This window comes from Sinocyclocheilus anshuiensis, unplaced genomic scaffold (assembly GCF_001515605.1).
Source record: "Sinocyclocheilus anshuiensis isolate Anshui unplaced genomic scaffold, SAMN03320099.WGS_v1.1 scaffold999, whole genome shotgun sequence".
NCBI lineage: Eukaryota > Metazoa > Chordata > Actinopteri > Cypriniformes > Cyprinidae > Sinocyclocheilus > Sinocyclocheilus anshuiensis.
Window position 1 is genome coordinate 1237159 of NW_015544197.1, and position 11374 is coordinate 1248532.

Consider the following 11374-nt stretch of genomic DNA (forward strand, 5'->3'; position numbering starts at 1 on the left):
CGGTTACACCAAATACACAAAATAATGATCTTTAAAAAAAGCATCATATGACCCCTTTAATTCAGCGCGTGCAGCACAGCAGAAATAGACTCCGTGCGGAAACGATCGCAGCATGACTAATGCAGACGCACCGCTCCTGGAGCGCACTGCCGGAGCGCAATCGCATGATGCTCTGATCCGTTAACATGGGCGCGGACAAAATACGCACCACAGACGGAGTGTGTGAACCTGGCGTTGCTTTGCCGGACCGCAATCGCATGCAGTGTGAACGCTCTGATCCGTTAACATGGGCGCAGACAAAATACGCACCACAGACGGAGTGTGTGAACCTGGTGTTACGTTTGTATGCCCGCCCGGTCTGTTCTGTTCCCGTGCACAATTTAGGCGCGCTGCATTATGATTGGTTCGGATAGCATACTGCGGGAGGTCGGGGGTGCGGAAAATCGTGCTGTAAAGCGATTTAGAAATTGCGAATGCTCAAATCGCGATTTTATGACGATTTCGATTAATCGCACAGCCCTACTTCACAGACTTGAACGAGCGCCGCCGCGTGCATGCGTGCCAAACAGACAGAGCTCAATTAAACAGGGGCGCAATAATTCTGACTAAAATATACATTTCGCTGAAATATTTGTAACTTTAAAAGTTTTTGTTTTTAGATTGCAATTAGTGTTGTCACGGTACCAAAATGTCAGTATTTGGTACCAATACCAGTGAAAATCCACGGTTCTCTTTACCAATTTCGGTACCAAAGCAAAACAAAAAAATGCTAATTAAAAAATTTGACTATACTTTCATTTAATCCAAACTGTGTACATATTTAATTTTAAAAGGCTTTTAAAACCTGCTAGAGTTATCCAGCCAAGAATAACATAAAGTTATAGGAGCATTAAATAGTTAATAAAGAAACTTCCATTCTAATGCTCATTATATTAGCGTTAGCCGCGCTTATGCTAACGACTAACTACTCTAATAACAGCGTTCATTTCAATCCGGCATTCAAATTAAAATATTGAATAATATTCATAACAGAAGCGGTGTTTTCCTCAGACTTGCACTCTATTTGTGGCGGCATATATGCAAATTCATTCTCTGCCAGATCACTGTTTGCATGCCAACTGGTTGTCATAGATGCTGAAAAATAATTTATTAAATAAGAATAACAACAATCTGTCTGATGCATTTTGTAAACAACTAAAAAAAATTGCTTAGGCAGATAGCAAAAAGCATCCAATGTGAACAGCCTCTGTCATGAATCATTTATGTGCAATACACTACAGAAATTAATATGGCCACAACAAGTAAGGCGTGTTTGTGCACACCAGCTGACATGGCTATGCTATGAACAAACATTATTGAGAATTCTGGAGAAAAAAAAGACTTCCACCAAGTGCAATATTCAGTCAAAAGGGCACAGCATGATCAGACACTTGGGCTCTCTGCATTGCTCTTCAGCACTCCACTCTCCTCTAGGGTTTCTCTCAAAGGTACTACAAACTCTAGACACTAGCAAAACAAGCTAAGAACTTGGCATGGGGATTTCCAGGAGACAAAAAGAAAGCACTCGACTTGCACTAAATTGCATTTTTAGCTGAGGTAAAACAAAAAGAAATCCTCCGAGGCTTTTTTATGCCATGTCTATACTGCCATGAAAAAAAATCTCAGACAACGCCACACTCTCAGACACACACGCTACTGCTGAAAACAACTGTGCTGGAATCAGAATATGCGCATCACTCATTAAAAACAAACACACCGCAAATGCTGCAATTCTTTCATGCGTACAACAGCTGCTGCTAAAACACACACGACATATTACAAAATAAACTTTTTTTCAGAGCAATAATTCACAATTACAAAAACACCAAACACTTAATGTGTACCTGCAATTTAGTACTTAATGACAAACTGTTTTTCTCTCTTTCTTTTTTGGTATAATTTTCAACCCATTCACCTGATTATTCCAATACATTCTCGCAATTTCTACAAAACCTCATCTGTTATATAACTGCCGTAGTGACATTTATTTACATCAATGGAATTGGTTAAATTCATCAAGAATCCCAAACACGGTGTAAAGGTGTAATTGTAGTACAGATTAAGCCGATTATTGATGATTAGATGATGGGTTCCACAGTCATTCTAAGTCCTGACGTACTAGAAGACGAAAGCTGTCTAACAACCAGCCATACCAAGCATTCCAAAATGGGGTGAGAAAATGCAAGTTGCCACATCCAGATATTTTGGCTGAATGCCTTAATAATGAGACAGGAAACTTAAGAGCCAACAAATTATCTTTATTTTTTGTTATTTTTTAGGTGAAACAGGAGCTAACGAACACGTGAAGCGCTATCTGTGGTAAATAATGGACTTTGATATTACAGATTGCTCCATTTATCTCTCCTACGGAATCATTTATCTTCCTGGTCACTGTCTGTGAAAACAGGAAGGTCCATATTCAGCAGAATAGGAATTGGATAAAATGCACAAGTGTGTGTGTGATGTCTATGTGTGAAACTGTTCCTATTGTGGAGGAACTGCTAAATACTCAAATTAAAACCTAGGATTAAAACCATTTTTGCCAAACTAATTGTCATTTTGTAGTTCCTCTGTAGAATGGTAAGCAAAAGTGTTTAGAAAGAATGGTCTTCAGGTATATGACCATTTACAAATGGTAACAAATACATGGCTGTGTATTACTACAAGATTCAAAATGGTTTTCTGAACAGTTCTGTTCTACGCCAAAACATGTCTACACAAACAAGATTTTGACAAGATTTTTGAGACATTTTTAAAGCACAAAAAAATGTTTACATCAATAAGTTGTCAACTTACTTGGGCTGTCAAAAGAAAACATACTCATCTATTCCTCAAACATTTATAACCCAGGAGGAGTCTGATGTTCATACATGATTCAACTTCCCTGTACAAGACATAACTGGAAGAGTCATAAAAAGAATCACAAAAAGAAGAAGAAAAAAAAACAGTAAAGTAATCCACCATTCCATTTTGTTATTTCAGTAGATAATTGAAACTATGATCTTTGTCATTATTTTCAACCACAGAGGACAAGAGAACAAGAGTCACAAAAGTCCATAAAGCTGTTTCAGTCTAAACAGTGACGGGATCACAGAGTTTCAGAAAGCTACCATATCTATTAAAGATGTCTTACACAGCTAAACAGGAGAATTCACACTTTTAACAAGAGCCGAGAAGCGGTCGCTAAAACCATAGATACCATATTAGAGGGGAAAAAAACCTTGGCCATAGTGAAGTGGTAACGAAAACTAATCATAATCATCACAACTCTATTGTGTGCAAAGCTACGCAAACACCTAGCAAAAGCGGTTTTAACACAACCAACTTCTACGAGAACACAACAATGGCGTTTAATCGCTTAAAATACGTATTATACAGATCACAATATGAATAAAATAACAATGTCAAACTGCTTCTCAGCAGGTCTGGGAAACTGCTGAAGTCTCCAAACAATACACTCGCTGCTTTGGCTAGCCAGACTAACGTAAGTTAGCTGTTTAGCTCAGCATCGCTATCTACCTGCCACTCAAACGACTGTCGTGAAAAAGCTACAACATTAATAGTCTTTCTTCAACGGACTCCAAGTTCCAAGTGCCAATATCAGACTGAGAACCGTGAATAGTTCTACGGTAAAACTGATCAGTGGCGTTTTCTTACCAGCTGCCTTGAAGCACTTCCCCTACAGCATCCGCCATTGCTGTGGTGACGGTCCACGTCAAACTGTGTCGTAAATAGCAGCGTGCAGCGTCTTGTCGCTACGACCACACGCACGCGCTTAGCACAAGTCTAGACGCGACGTAGAACGCGATAATCAGCAAAACTGTGGATTCTACAAGCGCGAGTTTCTAGCTTTGATGAATAAAGAAGAGCGTTCTAGACCCGCTTAGTTTCGACATGGCATGACACTTGTTGCCTGCCTCTAAAATGAATCAAATGTATTTGTTGTGCATTAGGCTGCCGAATTGATTTGGGATCAATTGTTAATGATTTTTCTGTAAAGACGCATCCCCTTGATGTCGTCATACAATAACATGTATGTAATTTGTAATGTGTTATTGAATAAATAAAATAGAAGACTTTCCGATGAATATAGTTTTTAATTAATAGGCTAAATATCATTTTTGTGTATAAATATATATTGTACATATATTTTTTAATGTATATTTTTGTATACTGTTGTGAACTTTGTTTTAATAAAAGGGGAAAAAAGACTAACATTGCTAATCTCACTTCTTGCACACTTCTTGTGTCATCTGTAGCTGCTTCATCATACAGATACACATTTGAAAGGATTGGTGAGGTTTATTTATTTAGCCAAAAATATCAATAAAACAAAATGCCAGTTGTCTGAGGAACATCTAAGTCGACAACCATTGTATGCTTTTGATGTCAATGATTGCATACAAATGCTCATTTACTGATCTCATTTGATTTTTTACCCTGGCAAAAAGTGAGGAGGCATGCCATCCTCACAGGATCTCCTAGGAAGCACTTGTGCCACCACCACAACATTTGTCATTTTTACTTTCAGGATTATTCAGAAATTGAAGCGCTGACTTCAACTAAGATGCATAATAAAAATATAATAATAAAAAATCTAATGTAAAAATATACTTTTATTAAGAACAATACACATTAATATTAGGGATGTATAAATGTGCCAGTTTAAACCAAAATAGCCAGTTTTCATCTGCTGTTCCTTGGCATGTGGTGACCACCACATTTAATAAGCATTAAATAAAAATAATTACAGATAAAACTAATCTGCATCAAAACACAAAACCAAGCTGGCTTTATGAATTATGAGCAACTCATTTCTTTATTTTATATTATCATACATTAATACACAGGTAAACTTAACCAACAACACATTTTCCCCTATTATTGTATTTATTTATATTTACTTGAGCCATTTATTTATTTATTATTATTTTGCACAGCTACTTTCAACAGATCAAGCACAACAAATTCATTTTTAACCTTTAGGTGGTGCCACTTAGCTTGCATTGTAAAGTGTATTTTAAACAATCATTTATGATCTTCAAACATGCAGCAGTCTTGAATGATTTGTTCCCTCAAAATTGGTCTGTGAATCCATTAATACTAATTGATCAGGCTGGAAAAAGAAATAAGCAAACATTTACATATTAGGCAACGCTTAATAATCAATGTATACATGCATAGGGAAATGATCACATCCTATTTTTTGTAAACTATTATTTCTGGTCAAGTTAAAGCCAAGCCCTGTACCGTATTACACATTCAATCAACAATGGCTTAAAAATAGAGCCACAATAAGAGAAAATATCTCAATCCATATTTGAAAGACAGTAATGCCACTTTGTTGTTTTTGATGTTGAAGTCATACAACAAATCAAGTAGGTAAATAATATAAAATGAACTTTCTTTAAAAAGATGGATGGATGAATGAATGTAGATAATTAAGTCATGTCTGCAGTAGTCAAAAATTGTCTTACTGTTTTATTAAAAATGATCAAGAACACCACCATTCTTGAATGAAATTAAAACAGGGATTTAAACTACTACCAAACAATTAATTTGTGTGTATGTGTGTGTGTGTGTATATATATATATATATATATATATATATATACACGCATATATACATACAACTATTTAGGATTCTATAGAATTGTCCTCCATGGACACAAATATACATTATGTATTTAAAGGGCATGCCACTTCGACTTTAAAAGTACTTCAATATCTCTTTCTAAGTCTTTACAAATGAATGCAAAATTTGAACAAAAGACCAGGGAGTAAGAACTTAGTTGCTAAATGTAAGGTGTTTCTTTTATTTTCTTGCATTTAGATTCATAAAGAAGGGAGCCGTTCTTCAAAAATATGCCTCAATGACATTATTTCACAGAGAAACTAAACAAAATAAAATCAGATATGTGCAGTATGAAAGATAAAATGAGAGGAATGTAATTTTGGTGAATCATATTTTTTCTAGGTTCATTCATGTTTTTGCACAAAAATGTTTGCGTAAAAACATTACTTTTCTCACAGCTAAGTTTTAAATATTTAACAATTTAGTGCCTCTGTTTGAAGAAATTGGCAAGGTGATTTCACAGCAAAATTCTTGAACAGGGCTAAGAGGGTTTTAAGTTAGTTTATATTATATTTTACAACATTAAATAATCTGCAATTTGTCTTGATTTAGATTTTTATTTTTTTTAAGTAGACTGAATATCTTCTATAGGATATTACGTTATAATTTGTTTATCATTTAAATGCTGCACAGAATGTAAAAAAAAAAAAAAAAAAAAAAATCCCAAAACTCAAGGTAAAAATAAACACAAAAATGAATAACTGTATGGCCAAATTTCGTATTTAACCATAAATCCCCTTCTCATGAACACAGTGTCATCACAGCAGTGACACATCAAGAACAGATTTATAACACAAATACATCTCAACTAAAACTTTAATCCTTCACTTCCCATACAACAAAGTAAGGTTGCTAGGATGTGACAGTGAAAGGACAAAACTTGCGCACATTACAGCATCAAACCACGAATCCATAAAGCAGTCCTGCTGATGGTATACACTGGTATAATAGAATAAACTGACTGAATCTGGTGTCTTGGATGGAACGAAAAAGAAAAAAAAAAGTAAAAAGTACTGATTAAAGACCCCATTGTCCATAGCTGACCATTAAATTAAGATTATATAATCAAAAAGATTCACATTTGTCACACCAACTTGCAACAGTGGCTGAACATGAACAAATGAGTACTGTTGCAAGTTGCAAGATAGCCTAAGCCATATTGGCAGGGGAGGCTGAACATGAACAAATGAGTACTGTTGCAAGTTGCAAGATAGCCTAAGCCATACTCAGTGAGGGAGGATGTGAGCTATGACACCGATGATTTGATATCAAACAAAGCAGCCATCAGTCTTTTTCACTTGCTTGCTTTCTGCTTTATCTTATTTACTTTTGCTGCTCCTCCACCATTTTCTGTGCCACCTTCCAGTACTCAAATAAAAACTGGTCTAAACGTGGTAGCAGAACTTGTTGGGCCATCCTTTTCATTGATAATGATCATCTTTATAATGAAGTATAAAAAAAAAAAATGGGTTATGGGATGTGTACTGTGGCCTGGCAGTAGAGAGTGGTGAAAAGAGGCAAGAGTTATAGCGTGGGAGGCTTGAGCCCATACTTCTTGGCCACCTCCGTCTGGGCATAAGCAGCATCACAGAGGGAGTAGAGATGGGCCATCTCCATCTCTGACTTGGCCAAGTTGATGGCCTTGTTGAACATGTCTATAGCCTTGTCCAGATTGCCCCTGTGGAAAAAATGTATAATGTTTTTTTTTTTTTTAGTTTTGTCTGAAACTAAAACCATAAGATTGTAATAGCCAAACAAACGTTTCAATATAATCAATGACTTACAAATTATGAATAGAAAAAAGTACAGAAAAAAGGGGAAGCAATGTAACATCACAAACCTTTGGACTTCAATGGTTCCCATAGTTTCGTAAGCAAAGTCACATTTATTGTCAATTTCGATGGCTTTGCTAATCAGTTCAAGACCCATTTCCAGATCCTGTTTCCACTGAAGCTGCAACAGACTGCAAAACAAACACAACTGATTAGTATTTACTTTGTTGAACATGAATAGATTAACAGGAAGTACAAAATAGATCAAACTAACCCTTTGTGGACATATGTTGTGGCGTTATCAGGCTCTAGTTCAATACATTTGTCATACATTTCATCTGCATTACCAAACTGTTGCTGGTCTGTTAGTGCCTATCAAATAAAAAACAAAAACAAAAAAACAAAGACAATACATTATAGTTAAGTAAAGAATGATAAAGCACAATTTTATAAATTGGTTTATGCAATCAAGGTGAGCAATACCTGTGCATACAGAGCATAGCCCTCGGCACACTTTGGAAACCTCCTAATGACGTCCTCAAAACCATCCATGGCTTTCTGAACCTGGGATGGGTTGTTTCCAGTGTAGGCCTGTCGGTACTATGAGAAAAAAAAAAGGCTATAAAGTACATACCACTTTTACAATGAGTAAAATTCAGAATTGCTCATATCAGGTTGTTTTGGTTGAAAGTCAATAGCATTAGACCACATCCATTAAGCAAAGGTATCATCTCATTCTAACATCTTCATGAAGAGTACCAGCATAAAGATTTTTATGTGCAAGCAGTACCCTCCTGTGGTACTTACCAATGCAAAACACTTCTGGGCCTGGGCAAGCGCAGAGTCTGGTCGAAGCTTTATACACTCATCAAAATCTCCCACAGCCTCCTCTACCTGATCCAGCAGAATCTTCAACTGAGAAATTAAAATATTACCAATAGGTTATCAAGATATTTTAACAAGTTTGATGTTGCTAATTAACAGTAGTAGTAGCAATGTTGCAAAGCAAACTGTATAATGAAAATGAGCGTCAAAAATTCCATGTAGTTGCTACGGTGTACAAACATCTTAAGGTAAATTGGTGAATGCCATAGACAGAAACATTCCAAATTGTCCAGAAGTCATTAGCTGACTCAAAATGGCTATTTTCGCAGGGAATTTCCCATCTACTGTTTTTTAAACTCTTCTGTAAGATGCCCATCAAACTGACTGATTAATGCCACGGTCACACTAGACTTTGAGCATGCAACAGTCATGATATGACACACTCTGCGGTGTCAAATAATAATAAATGCAATGTGTTAAATTATACATTCACACCACTAACATACACAACTGTAATTACGACAAGACTCATGCAGTAATTTTTAGCCTGTGTGATTTTCTCTTCTGGGCTTTCCAGAGAAAGCATATCTATGTTTAGGCACAGCTTCAGTGAGACAAAGATTTATACTCAGAAAACTTTGTCTCAGCAAGTTAATAATTATTATTAAATTTAATAGAAAACAAATAAAACAATTTGTCACACAGTTATCATGGATTAGATCCATGTAGGATGTTGGGTAGTCAGTTCTTCATAGCAAGCAGCTCACAACAGTCTCCTCTACCCAGAATTTTAAGCAGGCCAGAAAATATATTTGAGGTGACAAGGTCATTAACTCGGGAGGGTCATGAACTCAGCAGGGATTTGAGTTGCTATAGCAGTAACAACGGCACCTGATTCTTCAAAAACTGTAAATGAAGATTACAGCTAAAATATTAATATCATTAACATTCTACATAAGGGCTTGCTTTTAAGCATTTCTTTAGATGAAAATTCCAACATGTATGTGAAATCATCATACCTGTCCCCTGTGGTGGTAGACGTCTGCATTACGGAGGTCGATCTCTGCAGCCATGTTGAAGTCTTGTGTGGAGAGCTGGGGCTGCTGCTGCTGCATGTACATGCTTCCACGTTTAATGAGCGCATTAGCACGTAACTGAAACACATCGGAAAGATGCTTTAACACTAGGGATGTTAATTTCGGTTATTTTTCCTAACCGACAACCGACACTAACCGATTATTAACCATTAACCGACAAAATTATTTTAAATTAGAATTGAATTAAATTAGAAAGGATAAGTGTCTGTGAACCGTTAAAAATACTAACATTTGTTTCCCGGGGATTAATTTTACATGTGCAAAAAGCAGCAAACAACAGAACATGGGGATTCACATGGTCATCATATCACATCACGTACCTGCAGCGCTTCTGCGAGCGAAGAAAAACAAAGCTAGGCTATATTATATATATATGTATATATATATATATATATACAAATAATAATATATTCATATAATAATAATAAATAGGCCTATACGAGAAATATATTTTTACTTAAATAATAAATTAAGAAAACGAAAGAAAAAACTGTGCAACAAGTAGCCTAGTATGCAGAGTTTCGGTTCATTTTTGTGCTGCGCGAAAGGAAACCAGACGGCAGACACATTTACACAAATAAAAGCAAACCTTTTACAATTCTGATTATCTTTATGACTAAAAGGAGTAGTTTCTTCCACTGTTAGAAGGAAAAAATTCAAGTGATTGTGTCGGTGCCGCATGCGCGCACACAGTTAAGCTTTGCTACCTTGAGAGTGCAGACTGTTCATTATCATAGTAAAATACAGTCAGTCAAACATATGGAAAAAAACACACTGCTCATTTCAAATATGTAGTAAAGTCTGTGCCGTTAAGCGTTATCACCATACCGCCGTGATGTTATGCAAAACATTTTGTTTTACGTGGATATTGGAACGCCAGTGAAGTAGGCTACATGGTTTCAGTTTCGTTTTAGCCTAAATGAATTTGTTTTGGCTTGTCGTTTATATAGCTATAGCTTCTTATATTTTTAATTCTTGTTCTTTTCTAAATACTGTTAATTGAAAGGATTTGTTGTGGAGTGAGGGGAACTAAAATAGCCTAGCTATGTTTACAGTGTTTATTATAATGTTTGTAAACATTTCGCGTCGGCATTAGGCCTATTTCTGAATAAAATAATAAAATGCGACTTATACGCAACTTGTTTTTTCTTCTTCTAAAAAACACATTTTTTTATATACGCGTAGCGTATTTTAACCATGCAGCAAACTTTTTTAAATATTTTGATAAATTACTGAAAATTAATTAATAAATGACTTTTTTAAACCATTTAACTGATTGTATTAATCTGTCAAAAATTATTACGGTCGGTTAACGGTTAGCCGGTTAAAATTAACGTCCCTATTTAACACCAATAGTATCAATAAGACACACTACAAATGTCATTAATGTAAATGAAGACCAAATGTTTTAATCTTTGATGATAAAACTAGAAATGTTGCAAACCAGTTAAGAGACTGGTAAAACTGAGAGCAAAATTTCCACAACCGTAAACAGTATTTTAGCAAACAGTATACATTTAATCTGTAATTTGGTAGATGATGGCAGTAAGAGAAGGTTTCTCTTGATCCTAATCCATTTACCTTGACACTGGCATCATCCATGTTGATGACACGGTCAAGATCAGGCTGAGCAGCTGTGGCGTTGCCAATCAGTAGGTAGAAGGTGGCTCTGAGCAGAAGAGCTTCGGCTGTGTACCTGCCTCCAGACTCGATCTCCTTTGTGCACTCACTGATGATCTTATCATAATTCTCCTCCTCCATATACTGCTTAGCCTTTAGGTAGCCTGAGCTAAGGAAACAGTAGTTCAATACTGTAGTTATTTAACTGTGATTTAATCATTACACGCATATACATACACATATACATACATACATACATATACTGTATTACTGCTTAGGTAGCCTGAGCTAAGGAAACAGTAGTTCAATACTGTAGTTATTTAACTGTGATTTAATCATTAATCATTTATACATACACATATACATACATACATACATATACTGTA

General features: G+C 35.8%; 2 protein-coding genes across 3 annotated transcripts in view; both read right to left on the bottom strand.

The window, feature by feature from the left end:
- Positions 1-3784, bottom strand: part of tbc1d23 (TBC1 domain family, member 23) — a 23460-nt gene extending 19676 nt beyond the window's left edge. Inside the window, exon 1 of one of the 2 annotated variants that reach the window (XM_016497282.1) lies at positions 3697-3784. In XM_016497282.1, the coding sequence (XP_016352768.1) occupies positions 3697-3734 (38 nt within the window). In that variant the 5' untranslated portion in view covers positions 3735-3784. The remainder of the gene's footprint in view (positions 1-3696) is intronic. The other variant, XM_016497283.1, reaches the window with a different exon arrangement.
- A 3045-nt stretch (positions 3785-6829) lies between these two features.
- The window catches only part of LOC107696780 (mitochondrial import receptor subunit TOM70-like), a 13134-nt gene continuing 8589 nt past the window's right edge, over positions 6830-11374 (bottom strand). The window contains exons 6-12 of the mRNA XM_016497284.1: positions 10950-11157; positions 9291-9425; positions 8254-8361; positions 7930-8046; positions 7721-7818; positions 7515-7637; positions 6830-7352 (exon numbers count right to left, since the gene is read on the bottom strand). Coding sequence (XP_016352770.1) covers positions 7199-7352; positions 7515-7637; positions 7721-7818; positions 7930-8046; positions 8254-8361; positions 9291-9425; positions 10950-11157 — 943 coding nt within the window. The 3' untranslated portion in view covers positions 6830-7198. The remainder of the gene's footprint in view (positions 7353-7514; positions 7638-7720; positions 7819-7929; positions 8047-8253; positions 8362-9290; positions 9426-10949; positions 11158-11374) is intronic.